Genomic DNA, 19,635 nt, shown 5'->3' on the forward strand with positions numbered 1-19,635 from the left:
TGAAATTAATGGAAACATTACAAGGCTCCATATTTAACCGTGCAGCGTTCATGACACCAATTACTGAACCTCACCGGAGAGAGACTCTTACAGTGTGTCCCTATTAACCCTTTACTTCCTGGAGACACTCAGAAACACATTCAAGGTTCAGGACGGGATAAATCATGGACAGCAGTATATTACATTTTATAATCACGATATAATTCACACAATCAGAAATGATTGATTCTCCTGAATTCTTATTTAGATGTTCCTTTATAAGCAGTTGGGCTATTTATGAAACAAATAATTATGCATGCTACTAAACACTGATGATGTATTGTTTTCATCACATCCAGTGAGCTTCTGAAAAAAAAAAAATTTTGTGTAATGGCATGCATGTTTAGTGATGTATGTCCATGCAATGCATGGATTCCCAAACCTTTACATCAGCCAAAGCCCTTAAAATTAAATAATTCAATAACTGAACAACTCATTTGCATGTTTACAGTTCTCTGGTGTCAGTTAATGGTCATGCAGGGAAACAAATGAAATATGTTTGGTGTTAGCATTATATAATCTACATTTATTATGATTTATTTACAACTCAATGCTGTTCTTACATTAAGTCCAGTTTGGGAAACCTAACCTAACCCTAACAAGCTAGAAAAAAGTTAATGTAAAAAGGAGTCAGAAAGAATACATGACATCTGATTAGTGCTATAAAAATTACTTAAGTGATGCATTTATGAAATCTGATCTCAACAGTGATAATAACGCACATATATCAACCATAGACTGCATAAAAACAGATATCAACGCACGCATTGTAAAGCGGCCACAGGGGCGTGCTGGTACCTGCGCGTGACCGGCTCTGCCATGGCAACCGGGACAGTATTTAACGCGCGCGGCCGAGCATTAAACCAGCGAACGGAACGTGACCGTGATCAACACACCGAATAATAAACGCTACAACACATCCATGGGCGCGAGCGAGCTGTTGTTGGTGTTTAAAGAGAATGCATTTACAAACACAGCCTGTGCGCGACCTACAACACACAAGTGTGTGTGTGTGTGTTTGTGTGTTTGTGTGTTTGTGTGTGTGTGTGTGTAAACACACACTCACCTGTTTCTATGTTTCTCCCCGCTGTCACCGCATGATAGAAGCCCAAACACACATGGCTCGGCAGCTGACGGCGACTGTCGGTGAGTTTCTCGCTTTAATGACTAAATGAACGGCTGCCTGTGTGAGTTTGACTCGCGCTCCTCCTCACGGACACGCGCGCGCGATCCGACAGCGCCTCCACGCGCGCAGGTGAAGGTGCCATTCAAATTAACCACAGCTCTATCTATCTATCTATCTATCTATCTATCTATCTATCTATCTATCTATCTATCTATCTATCTATCTATCTATCTATCGTTCTATCCCAGATAGCACAGGTACGTCTGTTAAAGATCTGGGAAGCATCTGCGGTGTTCAAACATCTGACAGACGTCTTTAAGACTTCAGTTTTACATGCATTCTAAATCATAAAGACATTTCCTAAACGTCTGTTTGACATCTGATAGGAAACAAACTATAGATGTATTGCACATGAGCAAACAAGTCTTGCAGACGTAAATGCGACGTCAAATAGACGTCTCCGAGATGTGCGCGTGCTGTGTGTTTACTGTAAGAATGACAAATAAAGCAGGCCTAAAAGTGAAATGGCCAAACACACGCCATTCTCAGCATCCACATCACCAGCTGGGAATATGAAACCATATGCATTTCAAACACAGTCTGATGATGATGATAGAGCTGATTTATTGTTGGCAGTTCAAACAGAGCAGAACAAAAGCTGTGTTTGACTCTGGGTGTGACGGTGATTTATTAACAAATAGTGAGCTTTGCTTCACTGTCAATATTTAACAAGAGATCAGTTCAATTCAAAGGAAAATGGAGCATCTCTGTAACGTCATGTGTGTGTGCGCGCGCGCGTGTTATATGCATATGTGTGTGTGTGTGTGTGTGTGTGTGTGTGTGTGTAACTAGTTACATGCAATTATGTTACGTTATTATATTACAAAATAAATGTGACTGTAACACTTACAAGCGGTGTTTATCTTTGAATAAAAGCGAATAAATGAATAAATGTAATGTGTTACATCTGAATACTTCTTGTATTAATATTTGCTATTTCTTGTTAGGTTTATAAATCTGTATACAATCTGAGAAAGAGCTCAACATAAAAAGATGTGCTAAAGTCTGATTTTCTAGTAGCTGTTCTTTCTAATTAAAATATTATAATAGTTACACTGCTTATTACATTTTAAATAGGTTAAGTAGTAATCTGTTACATCTCCGGTGTAGCCAGCACTGCTCTCCCCTTACATTTCTTGCTTAATCTCTGTGTTATTTTCCCCAAATGAAACCGTGAAGAAGAATGATATAGAATGAGTAGTTATTTTAATTTAACAATGCATTATATATATATATATATATATATATATATATATATATATATATATATATATATATATATATATATATATATATACATTAAAAAGCATGTTGCAGTAAAAATATAAACACACTTGTTTTACTTCATTATAGCCGTTGGTTGTAGTTCTATAATGGTTTCACTAGCATATGTTTCATACATTTATAATGGGTAGTCATCGCACTCAATTATAAAAAAAAAAAAAAAAAAACACCTAGCAGAGGATGGTTTCGATCCATCGACCTCTGGGTTATGGGCCCAGCACGCTTCCGCTGCGCCACTCTGCTCCCGCTATGGAGAAGCGAATATTGTAATTTAGCAATACCACAACCTTCCAGTAAACAATATTATTGTACACAATATTATAGCGGTCAGGCTATGGAGCCACTATTACAAAGATGGCAATACTTATATTGTTATGGTGACTCGTATATATATATTACATTTTAACTAATTCTAGCCATGCAGCAGTTTCTTATTCTCCTCTACTATGATATTTACGGTTGTGTATGTCTGTGGACGCAGTGAACACTAGCATACAGTATAATAACTTATGCAGTGTATATACTTAAGCTAAAATATTACGTGAACATGTGCACGACAACGAGAAACGTTGCTAAGGTGAGGGCTATTAACATATTACTTAGTAGTGCGCACTAAAAAAAAATCAAATGCTCAGAGTAGATACTGCAGAAGTAGTACGAGTAGTACGGTAGTGTGTGTTGCGTCACAGCCTGTGTGTCGTTCTCTGTTCTCATGTGACGAAAACACGGAAAACGGAAGAGACTTTCGTGCTCTCGAGGTGAGAAAACAAACAGCTAACTCTATCATTAAATACATCACGCAATCATCACACAGCGTTCTTGTCATCTAATACTGATGCGTAATCTAACATCGCTGCGTTTACCTGATCGATCTAATGTTAGACGTGTTTTGATCGAAGTGTATTTATTTAGTTATCGCATTGGAGGAAAAAAATAGTGCTGTTTATTCGTCGATTTCTTCATTCAGGTCTCACGATCGCGAGAATAAACGGCTTTATTCTGTCAGATGTTTAATGTTCTTTCGGTGTCGGTGAATGGATGGTCGCTTCCGCTTTTCTGTTTCTTTTAAGTGATTTTATTTTGGCTTTATATTTGAAAGAATCACGCACTGGTTCGGGAGTTTCCCACAGGTGTGTGACGTCACGGCGAAACATTGTATCAACGCCGCTACAGTGTTTCCGAGTCCGCGGGTTTCCCGGGAAACTGCGCTACTTTAACTCTGGCCCCCTGGAATGCGACTTTTGCGAACAAAAACGAGTATTTTACCCCCCGGAACGCAATTGGGCTAGTTCTGGACTGTTTTGGCAAGCAATTGAGCGGGGTTTGTTGTGGAAAGCTGGCAACCCTTACTGATCCCGCAGCTGATTTCACAACATCCTCTTGCACACACGCTATTGTCATATTAACTGCGATTACAGTTGTGCTTTGTCAGCTTGGCCTGAATGGCATTGCTGTTCGGGAAATCGAAAGCTTAAATGTTCCGAAACGGATCAGCTGGGCTGTCATAGTATCAGATGGTAATATCTGAACACATGCTGTAGGACTATAGTATAACTCATGGTTGGGTGTGTGGTGAAGTTCTAGTACATGTGCATTATCTTGTATTGCCAGTGTTTGTGTTTCTAGAATCTGGTGATCCTCATGAATATGTGATGAATGCTAATGTGTTTCCAGGTGAATCTATAGAGTCATCATGCAGAGTACGGCGAACTATCTATGGATGATGAATGACCTGCTGGGTCAGGGAGCCACGGCCAATGTTTACCGCGGTAGACACAAGGTATCCGTGAGTTACACTGTCCATAGTTAATTTGCTTTGTGTTGTAATCTACAGCTAAACTACATCTCACACACACGATTCAGTGACAGTGAATCTTTCAAAAAACGATTTGTTTGCATTTCACACAGTTGGCGTTTTCTTACTCAGAGTGATGTAGAACTTATAACGGGATTGAACATCTCGCTGTGTGTCTGCAGAAAACCGGCGACCTCTATGCGGTCAAAGTGTTCAATAACCTGAGCTTCCTGCGTCCGCTGGACGTCCAGATGAGAGAGTTCGAGGTGCTGAAAAAACTCAACCACAAAAACATTGTGAAGCTCTTCGCCGTTGAGGAGGAGGTGAGACGATCTTAGCAGCTCTTATGTCAAATCTAGCTTCCCCAGAAATGATAATGTGCTCACGCTCACCCCAGATGTAGAAGAGTTTGTTTCTTCATCATTTGATTTGGAGAAATGTAGCATTGCATCACTGTCTCATCAATGGATGCTCTGCAGTGAATGGGTGCCGTCAGAATGACACCTGATAAAAACATCACAATAATCCACAGCACTCCAGTCCATCGGTTAACATCTGGAGAAGACAAAAGATGAAACACATCCAGCATTAAGATGTTTTTTATGAACTGAAATAGTCCATAATTAATAAAAACACTTCCTGCAGTGAAAAAGTGGTCTGGTCTGAATCAGAAAAGAAATCTGAAAAGATCAAGAACAGATCTAAACAAATACGTAGAAGACCACAGGAGATGGACTTTCACTGGAGGAAGTGTTATTATGGATTATGAACTCTGGTATTTTAGTTAAAAACGTCTTAATGTTGATGTTCATTCAAAGAAAGAAGGTGTGGTTTCAGTTTTTTGATTATTAAAGCATGTCAACATTGTTACACCAAATACACAAAATAACGATCTTTAAAAGAGCATTATATGAGCCCTTTAAACTATCATTCAATGGACAAAGTTTTTTTTTTCTCTCTAACCATAAAGGCTGTTGTGTAATTAGCCTCCTGACTAAGCATTTAAAGAATTTAGGGGAAGCATTTAAATAATCCGGTCAGAATTGAATCGTTATAATTGAATTGAATTTAATTGTGAATCGAATTGAATTAAATAATTCTAAATTTGCAAGAAGCGTTCTTGGATCGAATCGAAAATCTAAATCTGATGAAGGAACAAACATGGGTGAACTGTTCCTTTAAAAAAAAAAAAACTTTCAGCTTTCAGCTCATAGAATAATATCGGTTTAGTTTCTGTTGCTTAATAATGGTTTTGATTTTCTTCTTCTCTTTTTTTTTGCTGAAGTTCTGTTAACTCTTCCCCGTTTCACTTTCAAAAAGACACACCTGTAATACCTGTTTGTTCCAAACTATGAACATAGCTTGTGTTCTTGTCATTCAGAAATATGATGATCATTTGTTGAATGTTTCTCTTGTGTGTCAGTCGAACACGCGTCACAAGGTGTTGGTGATGGAGTATTGTCCGTGTGGAAGTCTCTACACGGTTCTCGAGGAGCCGACAAACGCTTACGGACTCCCAGAGGACGAGTTCCTCATCGTTCTGCAGGATGTCGGTAAGTTTATTCAGTGCAAAAAGGTTCATTAGATGTCCTTCAGTCTAAGGGGTCGACCACACAGAAAGCATTTTTCCATTCTGATGCACTACTTTTATTTGACTGCAGCATGACGGAGAGGCGTTCTGTGCTGTGCTTTTTTAAAAACAATGTTTTTAAGCGCAGATTTCTGGTGAAAAGTCCTTTTTGAAGCTTTATCTCAGAGAGTTTCTCAGTTCTGATGTTTTTAACAGTGGCAGGAATGAATCATCTGAGAGAGTACGGGATCGTCCATCGAGACATCAAGCCTGGGAACATCATGCGTGTGATCGGTGAAGACGGACGATCCGTCTATAAACTGACTGACTTCGGAGCCGCGCGTGAGCTGGAGGACGACGAGCAGTTCGTGTCACTTTATGGCACGGAGGAGTATCTGGTGAGCGGAGGATGATGGGATAAGTGACCGTGTCTGTGTTTCGCCTTCCTCGCTGATCTCTCGGTGTGTTTTCAGCATCCTGACATGTACGAGCGAGCCGTGCTGAGGAAAGACCACCAGAAGAAATACGGAGCCACGGTGGATCTGTGGAGCATCGGAGTCACGTTTTATCACGCCGCCACCGGCTGCCTTCCGTTCAAACCATTCGAAGGGCCGCGCAAGAACAAAGAAGTCATGTGGGTGCTGTCAAAAACACTTCAGATTCACATGTTTGTCTAGTAAAATTCTCTTTATTAACCATCTGGTTAAATAAAGTTCTATTCCAAGTGCAGCACACATGAAGTTCATCATGGTGTGAACGTAAAACAAATAACTTGTCTATGCAGAATACATATATATATATATATATGTATACCGATATTCTCTATATATAATTTATAGGGATGCACATTATTTGATTTTGCCGATAAACGATATGCCGATATTTTTCGACTCATTTTGGCTGATAGCAGATGCGAGACAAGAACGTATTTTGGTTTTAGGACAACTTTGATGAAAGGGTTTGATCCACTTCCAATGTTTACTACTGTATACATATAAACATATAATTTATAGGCACGATATTAGATTTTTACCGATATATATATAGAACATCGATATTGACATCTGCTTTTGCCCAAAATGAGTTGAAACATATTGGCACATTTGATATCGGTAAAAATCTAATATCGTGCCTATAAATTATATGTTTATATGTATACAGTAGTAAACATTTGAAGTGGATCAAACCCTTTCATCAAAGTTGTCCTAAAACCAAAATGTGTTCTTGTCTCGCATCTGCTATCAGCCAAAATGAGTCAAAAAATATCGGCATATCGGTTATCGGCAAAAATCCAATAATGTGCATCCCTATAAATTATATATAGAGAATATCGGTATTGTCATCTGCTATCAGCCAAAATGAGTTAAAAGTGTAAAAATCCAATATCCTGCATCCCTCATTATATGTGTGTGTGTGTGTGTGTATATATATATATATATATATATATATATATATAGAATAGCAATTCAGTGACTGACAGTATAACATATTTTTAACATTAAATTAAAATAGCAGCAGCTTTCAGCATGTCCACATCATGAAAATATCAAACATACAGTAGTAGTTCTACACTGACTATATCGACTCATTGGCAGTGTGTCTAATAGTAATGTTTGCTATTTTTTTTTCAAAACTATGATTTCTTGTTAAAAAAAAAATATATATATATAATGGCAAAGTGGCAAAGCATTACATTAGATGAATCAATGAAATCAGAAAGAGCAGTTTGGCTGGATGCAGTTACTCAGCTGAGTGTTGTTGATCTGGCAGGTATAAGATCATCACAGAGAAGCCGTCCGGCGCGATCTCGGGCCATCAGAAGTTTGAGAACGGGAAGATCGAGTGGAGCTCAGAGATGCCGATCTCCTGCAGCCTCTCCAAGTGAGTCTGAGTCTCCAGACGGTCCGGTTCGTTTAGAGAAGCTTGTCTGATGTGTGTTTGTGTGTCCCAGGGGTCTTCAGAGTCTCCTCACTCCAGTGCTGGCCAACATCCTTGAGGCAGATCAGGAGAAATGCTGGGGCTTCGACCAGTTCTTCGCCGAGACCAGTGATATCTTACATCGCATCGTGGTCTACGTGTTCAGTCTGCAGCAGGCCACGCTTCACCACATCTACATACACACATACAACACGTGAGCATGCGTATAACAGACACACACAATCACGACCGACCCTTTTCACACACTGCGATGATGTGCTTCATTTATAAGACTGTATATTTATATATATGTTTTTTTATTATAAAAGGCTAGTTAGTTGGCTACATATTTGACACGTATGTAAAACAAAAAGGCAATTGCGACTTTTTATCACACAATTCTGACTTATCTTCTTAGAATTCCAAGTTGATAACTTGATAAAAGTCTTATGACAAAAAGTCTGAATTGAGAGATCAATAAAAAGTCACAATTAGTATGTTTTATTCCATTGCAGAAACAAACAGAATTGTGATATGTAAATTCAGAAATGGAAAAAAAGTCTAAATATAAATTCGAAATTGCAAAATGTAAATTCTAAAAAAGAAAAGTCAGATTATTGATTTTACAGTACACCTCACAATTCTGACTCCCTCAAATTTTAGATAATTATATATATTTTTAATCCCATTGTAGAAACAGGCTTCCACACCAAACTAATCATAAATTGGAATGCTAAATATTTTATGTAGTTTTCCTTCACCATTATCAACCTTAAACTGCAATTTTCATTCTGTTGATGTAAAAACCATTTACGCCATATTTATTGTTTATTGATAATCTGAGTTTAGCCATGTTATTCCAGTGACAGTGTGATATTTTCTCTCCGTTCAGGGCGAATCTCTTTCAGGAGCTGCTCTTCAGACGGACCAACATAACGCCGTCTCATCAGGACTTCATGTACGAGGGCCAACGCCTCGTCCTCGACCCAAACCGGCAGGCTCAGACCTTCCCCAAGACCTCCAGAGAGAATCCCATCATGCTGCTGAGCAGAGACCCTGTCAACACGGTCGGCCTGCTGTTTGAGGACCGTGAGTGTGACGACGCTGACAGTCATGTGATGTTTGCTAATGAGGTCGACCGATACTGATACCGATACCGATACTGATAGCTAGGTTGGACCACACTAGCCGATACGATTAGTTAGGGATCACACACACTTGATGCTTTGTATTCTGTTCAAACGACGGTTCAAAACTGTTTATTTATTCAACAATCGGGCAGAAGTTCACTTCAAGAATGGACAAAGTGGCATCGATCATTTTTAAGTTCAGTGTTAACAAGAAACAGTGCAAACCAACCGATAAAGCGTGATATATGTAACAGCTCTCTATATGAAGCTAGACTTTGTTAGAGCCACAGAAACACAGAGGTTTCACTGCACAATACACTATTTTACAGAATAGTGTGAAGTCATTATGTGCATTAACAACGATTCGGGACAAATATGTTATTTAATGGAAACCGTGTGAATGGCGGCAGGATTTCTGTCACTGAATGAACATATCAGATTGCTTAAAATATTCAACTTCGCTCGATAACACATACTTTAATGTGACCAGCTGGATATAAAATAACACAATTAGATGGTAACAATCGTGACATTAAGCATTTGAGTTTTGGTCACATTGTTTTAACCGCTGGATGTGCTGCTTGTGTTCGTGTTCTCTCGGCAATTGATAGCAAACATGTAGTCAACAAATGAATTACTTAGTAATGATATGAAAACATGCACTATTGGATACTGTATACACATAGTTTCATTGTTGTTTAAAAAGAAGGATTTTTGCCGATAACTGATAGTTCCAGCAATCAACTATCGGTGCCAATTAATCGCCAAAACCGATTAATCGGTCGGCCTCTATTTGTTAATAACCATTCTTTTTCTAATAACGATGGCCTGTTGTTTGCAGCCAGCCCACCTAAAGTACAACCGCGCTATGACCTGGATCTGGACGCCAGCTACGCCAAGGTAAAAAAACTACTTCCTGTCCGTTTAGTGAAATCAGAACTACTGATTTTAGAGGCTCTTAATCTGATCTTGGTCAGAAATATAGATGATTTATGGGATGTTTCGATCGCTGTTGGTCGTGTTTCTGCTCAGACATTCGCAGGTGACGTTGGATATCTGTGGAAGACGTCCGATTCTTTGCTTCTGTACCAGGAGCTGGTGAGGAAAGGCGTCCGAGGCCTGATGTGAGTTCATGAATCAAACGAAACGAAGCAACTCGCGCTGATAACTTCAACTGAATTGATAAACTGTTGAGCTGCTTTACAACTGAAATTATAATCAAAACTTGTTTCACAATTGAAATTGAACTGGATTCAATTAACTGAATTGATCTGAATGACACTGTTATTGAATCACCTCTGAACCGAATCATCCTGGTAAATGACTTAAATTAGTTTCATAACGGATGACTGAACTCCTTTTAAAATTTATGGATTTTTTAAATTAACACTGTTACTGAACTGAAATGAACTGAATCATTGAGAAAAATAACTCTATAGTCTTCTGTAGCTTTTTTTGCAACATTATCACTGTTATTTTCCTGTTTATTTGTGTGAAGCTGCTGTGAATCATTCTGTAAGTGGCGCTATATGAACATTGTTTTTCAGCGAGCTGATCAGAGACGAGTACAGTGAGACGGCGCACAAGAAGACGGAGGTGATTCACATGTGTAACTACTGCAGCCAGACGCTGGAGCGAACCGAGCAGCTGTGAGTGACTCCTGATTCAGACGGAGCTCTGAGCGAGATCATGTGAGATCCTAATGAGCTCCCTGTGTGTGTGTGTGTGTGTGTGTGTGTTTCAGGTGTGACGCTCTGATGCAGGGAAACCTGCTGTTAGTGGAGTATGATGAGATCCGGGACACGAGGAAGAAGGTGCTGCGGGTGAGATGCTGATGGAGTGTTATAAAAGTTCAGAGCCCTTCATGAAAGCGTGTTCATTTTTTAATTTAGTCTTATTCATGTGTCAGATACACATATTCAGTCAACTTGTCTTGTTTCTGTTCAATCACGAATTAGTCGACTAAATTGCTGAAAATGTTAGTCTATGAAAAATTTATCTAAATCGACTCATCTCATCCGATTTAGATAAATTAATATCAAAGACTTAGATATACAAAATCTCTGTCTACTTTATGAACACTGGTAAAACAAACAAACAAACAAAAAATATTATAACTGAAATTCCTAATTTCAATAATTCCAAATTGCAATGTTTCTCTATTGAAAAGAATTGTATTTATTCAGCGCAAATGGATCATGACAGTATAAATTAAATATATATTTCTTCTTTTTAAAGTTACAAAAGTGATTAAGTCAAGAGCAGTAAGAGATTTTCTCTCTTTTGTTGTTTGATTACCACGAATGACAGACAGCAGGAATATTAGACTGCTGTCACTTTAAGAGCTCCCCGGATCCAATATACTGTTACACATGTGTTTTCTTTCTCAGCGGTTTACTTTCACTTAAGACTGAAATTACTGTGTTTGCAAGGATACTTATAAAAGTACATACAAACCCTACAAATTAGAAATACATTTCTACTAGTTAATCATGTCTACCGATATATCGGTAACCCTGAAGATCTGATTTGGGGTTTTAAACCCTTTGATATCTGGCAACCACAAACATGAAAGCTCACGTAGCAGAGGGGTGTTTTTTTAACAAAAATAAAAATGACATTTTAGTATCGTATTTTATCGTCAACGATATTGCATGTTGATAAAGTCACAATTATCATTTATCGGCCTTAATATCGTCCTGTTCGAGTCATGGGGGAGAAAAAAAAAACTTGTCAACGAACATCTTTAGTAAAGTTTGTTGATCATCATCTGTGCTCTGTGTGCAGCTGTCTGGTTCTCTGGGATCCATGGAGCAGACGCTACAGGACATCAGCAGCATGTTTCTGCCGGGAGGAAATCTGACCGACACATGGACGCAGCAAGTGGGAACGCACCCAGAGGACAGGAAGTGAGTGCTTCTTCTTCAGCATTCACCACACTGGAGAACCAAACCTCTTATTTTCCTCAAAGCGCTGTGTGTAACACTGTTCTTGTCTTGTTTTCCAGTACAAATATCTAAACTTCCTTAAATCAAAATGACACATTAAGTTTTGTTTTCTGTAAAAACAATCTATCAGAATTGAGCTTAAAACAAGGACAAGTATCTGCCAATGAGTTCAGAAATATAATATTGTCCCCCCTTTGAATTAAGTTTATTTTTCTGACCCTATTGGCAGATATTAGTCCTTGTTTTAAACTTAATTTTGATTCGTTTTTCAGAAAACAACACTTGCTTTTCCAGTAAATGTATCTTGTTTTAAGAGTGTTTATATATTAGATATTATTATAGTTTTTTTTTAATTATTATTGTTTTTATTCTGATATTTTCTTTTTTGGTTGTTTTGTCATTTTTTTTATTTTTTTAAATATGCCTATATAGTTTTTTAAATTTTTATTGAAGTTTTAGCATTATTTATTTTAGACTATCAAGTTGAACTAAATATAAAAATATTTTATTTTATTTCATTTTAACTTTTTATTTAACATTTATTTGGTTTCATGTAATAACAGTTTTTTGTGTATTTTTAATGTTTAATATTTTGTTTTAATTTTGATATTTTCAGATTTTATGTTATTTTTAAAGTTTTACTTACTTTATGTTGTTTTGTCTTTTATATTTTTTTGTTTTTAAATATGTATGCATTATTTTAGATTATAAAGTTAAATTAAATAAAAAAAATTTTTATTTTATTTAATCTTTTAATTTACCATTTATTTGGTTTCATGTAATACATTTTTTTTTTTTTTTTTAATGGTTTCAGTTTTAGTTTTTGTTTACTATAATAACCCTGACAGAAATACAAAGGAAGTACATCATTTTTTGCCATGAACACATTTTAAGCCTGAACCTGTGCATCTGATTTCTGGTGTTTCTGTGTTTCTCGTCTAGTGTGGAGAAGATCAAGGTTCTGCTGGAGGCCATCAGCAGCATCTACCAGCAGTTCAAGAAGGACAAGGCCGAGAGACGTGAGTCTGAGACCTCATGAGATCTCATCAGCGCTCCTTTGCATTTCATGTGTTTGACAAGTCTTGTCTCCTCAGGTTTACCTTATAATGAAGAACAAATCCACAAGTTTGACAAGTGAGTATCGTGTGTGTGTTGCTGTAGCTGAAGAACTGAACGTGTGTGACGCAGAATAATGATGAGACGAATCTCTCTGCTTTTCTGCAGGCAAAAGCTGGTTTTACACGCCACCAAAGCGCGGGCGCTCTTCACAGACGAGTGTGCCATGAAATATCGCCTCTTCATCTCCAAGAGCGAGGAGTGGATGAAGTAAGAGACTCTCGTTCTGCAGTCTAGAGCTCAGCGAAGCTCACCAAACAGTGGATAGATTCTGATTGGCTGTCAATGTTTTTATTATTCATTTTACGAACAGGAAGTTCCATCACGTGCGGAAGCACCTCCTGTCTCTGACCGGTCAGTTCAGCAGCATGGAACAGGAAGTGACCCTGCTCGTGCAGCGCGTGTATAAAGTGAGTAAACAGGAAGTGCTGTGCGCTTAGCTGTAATGGCACACAGATGCTAATGGCTCTCTTGTGTTTAGCTGCTCGAGCAGTTACCGCAGAAGATTGTCCCAATGACGTCTGGAGGAATGAAACCGCAGGCGTACCTCAGTCCCAACACACTGGTGGAGATGACGCTGGGGTGAGAGATCACTGTCAATTTGATGCTTTAATTTAGTGTGATTCATTTTGTAATAAATGCATGATTAATGCGTTTAACGCAGGCTCTCTGTCAGTGGAGCCATTGCTGATCAGAGGTGGAAAGAGTACAAAAATATTCTACTCAAGTAAAAGTACCATTACATTAATGAAATTTTACTTAAGTACAAGTAAAAGTACCAGTCTAAAAAATCCACTCAAGTAAAAGTAAAAAGTAGCTCATTTAAAATTTACTCAGAGTAAAAATTACTTAGTTACATTTTAACAGTGGGAGGGAGTCAAAAATGGGACAGGCCAAGAGTGTCAAACTCAGTTCCTGGAGGGCCACAGTCCTGCACAGTTTAGATATAACCCTAATTAAACACACCTGATCCAGCTAATCTAATCATTTAGGTTTATTTGAAAACTACATGATATGTGTGCTGGAGCAGGGTTAGAACTAAACTCTGCAGGGCTACGACCCTCCAGGAACTGAGTTTGACACCCCTGGGATAGGTCTATTAATCTCAAACTAGTTGTTTTTAATTAAAGGAATCAGTTATTTAGAATAATAAAACATTTGGGCTGTTACCAGGCAAATCAGTATCAACAAACTCATCTTTTCAATACAGAGGAAATGCAGAAGCTTCATCGGACGTGGCATTTAGATGTATTACACTGTTTAGTGCAGGACAAGAATGCATTTAACCTGCAGTTACAAATGCATGAATAATGTTTTGATATGCCAGACATAAAATGTTGAATACTCATTTGAAATTATAAAAACTTAATTATAAAAAAAAAAAAAATCAAAAGATACTTTAAATGTGAAATAAAAATGGCCAGTATGTGTCAGCAAGTCACTGTTAATAAGTGAGTCATTGCGATTGAACCAAATCATTTAAACGGTTGATTCATTCAGAAACGAAACACTGTCACGTTGCTCAGAGATGCAAAATTTTGCTTTGGTGGCTGTGTTTGGAATAAATTTTTGTTGTAGAAATAGAGCAAAAACCGGCAATATGGTGTCTAAAACGCAAGTCTCTTAGTTTACTGTCCTGTTGTAAAAAAAAAAAAAAAAAAAAAAATTTATATATATATATATATATATATATATATATATATATCAGTGGCGGCTGCTGGTCTTTCAAAGAGGGGAAGCTCATTTTCGGCCTACATTATAACCCTCTGATGGTCTTCATTTGTAGTGACACTCGGGGTCTTTTTGACCCCAGACAATAACATTTCATTTTGTAATAGTAAAATATTTAAATTTTTTACAAATATAATTTTACTCTGTTCATTTATGTTTTTACTAAACTTTGTACAGTTTTTGGAGGATTTAAATCTTTTACATTTCTATAAATAAATAAATATTTATTTAAATAGGCTTTTTTTTTTTTTACAAAAAAAGAAAAAAGCATTTCAGGTAAAATTCACTTCATAAAAGACCCAGATTTCTAACTTTCATACATGGGGATACCATGGATAATTTTATAAGGTTTAATGTAAGATTTTTGCCCATTTTTGGGGAAATTCAGTTTAAAAATTGTAATAAATCACTTTAACCACTAGATGGCTATAGTGTGTGTGTGTGTGTGTGCGCGCGCGCGCACATTTTCAATCTGTCTTAGTTACCAATTTAATTTTGTGGTGGTTCTGCATTTTACAAATATCAAGAAATATTGCCGCAGTTTGTCTTTCGAATACACTTGAGAAATCCGCGATCATGGGACTGAGCGTGAAACAGCTTCACCGACTTCTTATGGTGCAGACCGCTGTCAGTCAAAAGGAGATCGACAGATCCTCCAATCATCACGCGGAAGCCCAGTCTTCATTCACCTCCAGAGACGCTGAGCGTCCGTGGGCGGGACATAATCGCAGCATTTATCCAATGACCGTCTAGCTTCGGAGCACTGAAAAAAACTGTTCAAAGCAGCCCCATCGAAGTCAATGGACGCTCGGCTTCAACAGGGAAATGCACTGTGACGCTACGGGAATGTATGAGAAGAAAATCGAGTCAGCCGACATGTAGCTGATTAACACAATACATAATACACAATAGTACATATTTGACCGTTGGGTTTTTTTTACATTAGAGGGGAAGCTGAGCTTCCCTTGCAGTCTTAAAGAAATCCCCACTGATCTATATATATATATATATATATATATATATATATATATATATATATATATATATATATGTATGTGTGTGTGTGTGATTATGATTTTTAGAGGAAAAGACAGTATTCTTTGTGTGATTTTGATTCTAAATGATTTTGATTGATTTCATTCTAAATGCATTTCAACAGACTGAATCACACAGTGAAAGAACACTCTAAATGCGCGCGTACATCATTAAAACAACAATTATGATATTATCGCAGACAATATATATCGCACACTCCGCACCAGTCTTTTTGGCTAATTTGTGCAAAACCTCTTGCTAAAATGTCAAAGCATCATTTTAACCACCAATGCAATGACGCAATTATTTAGCTCACCTCTATATGCTTACGTGGGGTTGATGTCTTGTCGAGATTTTATAAACTGCTAGTTTGGTCTCCCTAGGCAAGCACAGCATACACAGCATAATAGAGCATACATATGGCCAGGGGTTCACTTCATTTCCTTGAGTTCAACTTCAGAATATGACGGGGTTTCGTTTTCAGCGGTGTCTGCACCACTAACGCCTGTTTTGTCCGTCTGCATCTTTCTTGTGATTTTAGCGCCAGTTTGCCATACCTTCCAGGGAGCGATTTTTTTTTTTACTCAGTAATTAATGTGTTTTAAAATGTAGCGAAGTACAATACTTCAAACAAAATATACTTAAGTAAAAGTAAAATTACAGATTAAAAAAAATACTTAAAGTAGAAGTACACAAAAAAGCTACTCAATTACAGTAACGCGAGTAAATGTAATTCGTTACTTTCCACCTCTGTTGCTGATGAACACAATGCAGGATGACAACTGACTGCGTGATTTAAGAAACGAGGGAAAAAAATGGACGCCTTCTGTTTATATCAAATTATGTAGTTTAGCAAAATCATATCAGCAAGAGTGATGTTTTTCTCCAGCATCTGCACCATTGCAAATGGAAAATATTGATTTGATTTGAACAGTTCAGTGAACAAAAATTAATATTGTGTTACATTTTAGACACAGTGGGGTGTCGTAATTATTTCCGTTCATTTTTCCGAAAAAAATACGAGAATCACAACATTACAAACTTTTATTTCAAGCCAAAAAAGCAGTTTAAAATCGGACAAAAACAACACTTTATAGCTTTTATGAGGAAAGAACTACAATCAATATAATTATATGATGGAGAAATATAAAGATATCCATTTAAAGCTGTTGATTGTGTCTATAGAATCAGTATATAGTTTAAGTTTATCGCAAAAATTCGTTAACACTTTACAATAAAGTTCCATTAATGTAAATGTATTGACTCACATAAATAAACAATGAACTATACATTTAGTAATGTAAGTTAATGAAAATACAGTCATTCTTTGTTAGTTCATGTTAATTCACAGTGCATTAACTAATGTTTTGAAATTTTAAATTATGCATTAGTGAAATGTTGGAATTAACATTAAATAAGATTAATAAAAGCTTTAGAAGTATTCATGTAAACTAAAGTAGTTAACAAATAAATGTTAATGTGTAATATCTATTCAATGCTTTTCTCGTTTAACACAATAATGACTTTTTGCAAGGGTTATTTCTCATTCAAAATTAATGTGCGATTAATTCACAGTTAAGTAGATTAATTAACCATCATGTAAATAATCTACTATAAACAGGCGCAGAATGGGTTAAATTATGCGTGATTCTTTCTTAACAGGATGAAGAAGCTGAAGGAGGAGATGGAAGGAGTCGTGAAGGAGCTGGCGGAGAACAACCTGTTCCTGGAGAGGTCAACCTTTACATTACAGTGCTTTATACAATACACATTACAATCTTAATTTTACAACTTTACAATATTGATTAAAAACTGCTCGTGTTGCATGTATGCAACATCTTAGTTTAGACCATGATTAAAATGCAATGGTTGCCTCTGATTTTAAATGGAAAGAGCACAGGCAAAGCCTTATTTTGTTTAATTGAAAAGATTACTTTTATTTGTGTTACTTATTTGATTTGGGGCTTGTTTTGTTATTTACATTAGATTTACATTTTATTTAGCAGATGCTTTAATACAAAGCGATTTGATATTTATTCATTACTTTTTAAAGATTTCTATAGATATCGCAGTATTATTGTTTTCGTAAATACTTTTGGTTGTGAAAATCGTTTAGTGAAAGTTTGATGCGATGACAGCCCTAGTATTAATCAGAGTTACTTTTAAGTTACTTTTAAAAGTAGTGCATTACAATATTGCATTACTCCCTAAAAAAAGTAACTAATTACGTTACTTAGTTACTCTTTTATGGTAAGTAATGCGATATGTTACTTTTGTGTTACTTTTTAAATCTGGGCTGGGCTTGCTTGCTTGTTTTTTAATATAAAAAGTGATATTTTTAGCAAATGTGAAACCTCTTTCATACCAAAAAGTGGAAGGTACAATTTGATCATCAAAGGTCAGCAGTAAAGACATTGGCTGATAAAATGGGATTAAATACATAAAGGATATTTGTGTTATTTGATTATTGCAGGTTTGCGTCATATTCTGAGTCTGCATTTTTGATCAAAACTGATTGTTTTTTTGCGAGTAAGATAAATTAATTAATGTTTACATTTAGTCTAGAACTACAGTGACATCATGTTTACTTCTCGGAGTTACTTTTTCAAATATGTTCTTGTAAATTATAAAGTAATGCATTACTTTACTAGTTACCTGGAAAAAAGTAATCTAAGTATGTAACTCAAGTTACTTGTAATGCGTTACTCCCAACACTGGTATTAATGATGCAAATCCCTCCGTAATGGAGCTGTAATGACAGTGGCCTTTGTGTTTCAGGTTCGGGACGCTGACGGTGGACATCAGAGCCGTGGATCGAATGTGACGCGCTCGCACATCACAAACTCTGTTAGCTGTACTGTACATGTGAATAGAATGTAAATACACATCTTCAACTTGACTTAATGCCATTATTTTAATCCTGCGTTAATTCTCTGAATGTGAACATTACACTAGAGTTGCTTTAAAGCCCAAATAAGTGATTTTATTTCTGTTCTCATCATGAAAGTGAAGCATATGCATCATTAGAGCCGTAAGCATGTGTGAAGTTCGAAAGCGCTCCTGCTCTTGTGTTGGTGAACGAGTAAAGCATATGTGTTTTCCTTCAGTGTATATGAAAGCGCTTGCACTATTTATAGACAGTAATGTTTGTTTCTTTAAATGAGTAAAAAGAACCGCTGAGTTCTGATAAAACCATTGTGTTTTTTTATTTCTAACACATGCTTCACACCACATCTGTACCCACAATGCTTTGCTTCTGCTCACAGTCATCTTCATAGTTCCATGTCACCAAACAGACACTTTCAGCCTTAACTAAACATAGAATATAGTTATATAATATTCAGAAATGTTTATGTAGATGATAGAATTTCACTGGCTCTATAAACTAAACAACTACATTTGCAAAATAATAATGATCCTAAAATGCAAAATAATATGCCTAAAGATCCATTTCTAATGCATAAAAAAAGATCCAAAGCATGAACAAAATAACATGAAGTTTGTGAAAATGAAAAGGTTTCAAAATATTTGTTAAATAGTTTTATTATTGATTTATTGTTAGAATTTTGTCATAATTTTGCAAGGCCTATATTGCTGTTTTAATCCGTTTGCTATTATTTATCTACTATTTATCATTGTTAGATTTTGTATAAAAAAAAGGGACTGTTTGATCCTCAAGCATCATTTTAATTATTAATTTTAATATATGTAACCTACAACAAGTAAAAAACTAAAACATACAATATATTTTATCCCCGTGTTTTAATTCGTAGAGAATCATAAGTGAGATTTCAATAATATTATATAAATAATATCATAACATATTATGTAAAAATTTTTGCGTGAGGATCATGCTGTTTAGAGGATAGAAAATATAAATGGGT

General features: G+C 36.4%; 2 protein-coding genes across 5 annotated transcripts in view; one reads left to right on the top strand and one right to left on the bottom strand.

The window, feature by feature from the left end:
• LOC132098612 (epidermal growth factor receptor kinase substrate 8-like) overlaps positions 1–1,218 on the bottom strand; it is a 40,721-nt gene extending 39,503 nt beyond the window's left edge. Inside the window, exon 1 of the mRNA XM_059504679.1 lies at positions 1,106–1,218. The gene's annotated coding sequence lies outside the window, so the exon portion shown is untranslated. The remainder of the gene's footprint in view (positions 1–1,105) is intronic.
• LOC132098610 (serine/threonine-protein kinase TBK1-like) lies at positions 1,164–18,943 on the top strand. Of its 4 annotated transcripts, none has more exons than XM_059504676.1 (21): positions 1,164–1,185; positions 4,184–4,289; positions 4,487–4,627; positions 5,728–5,857; positions 6,091–6,272; positions 6,348–6,508; positions 7,645–7,755; positions 7,826–8,005; positions 8,684–8,880; positions 9,763–9,821; positions 9,954–10,045; positions 10,469–10,570; positions 10,666–10,744; positions 11,709–11,830; positions 12,812–12,888; positions 12,964–13,003; positions 13,094–13,195; positions 13,299–13,395; positions 13,467–13,567; positions 17,414–17,485; positions 18,530–18,943. In XM_059504676.1, the coding sequence occupies exons 2-21, from the start codon at positions 4,203–4,205 to the stop codon at positions 18,573–18,575; spliced, it is 2,178 nt and encodes a 725-aa protein (XP_059360659.1). In that variant the 5' UTR covers positions 1,164–1,185; positions 4,184–4,202; the 3' UTR covers positions 18,576–18,943. The 4 variants fall into 4 exon arrangements, with proteins under 4 accessions (XP_059360659.1, XP_059360656.1, XP_059360658.1 ...); XM_059504673.1 differs by lacking the exon at positions 1,164–1,185 and adding an exon at positions 3,152–3,267; XM_059504675.1 differs by lacking the exon at positions 1,164–1,185 and adding an exon at positions 3,297–4,092.
• The last annotated feature ends 692 nt before the right edge of the window (positions 18,944–19,635 follow it).

The sequence above is a fragment of the Carassius carassius genome, chromosome 22 (genome assembly GCF_963082965.1).
Source record: "Carassius carassius chromosome 22, fCarCar2.1, whole genome shotgun sequence".
NCBI classification, from domain to species: domain Eukaryota; kingdom Metazoa; phylum Chordata; class Actinopteri; order Cypriniformes; family Cyprinidae; genus Carassius; species Carassius carassius.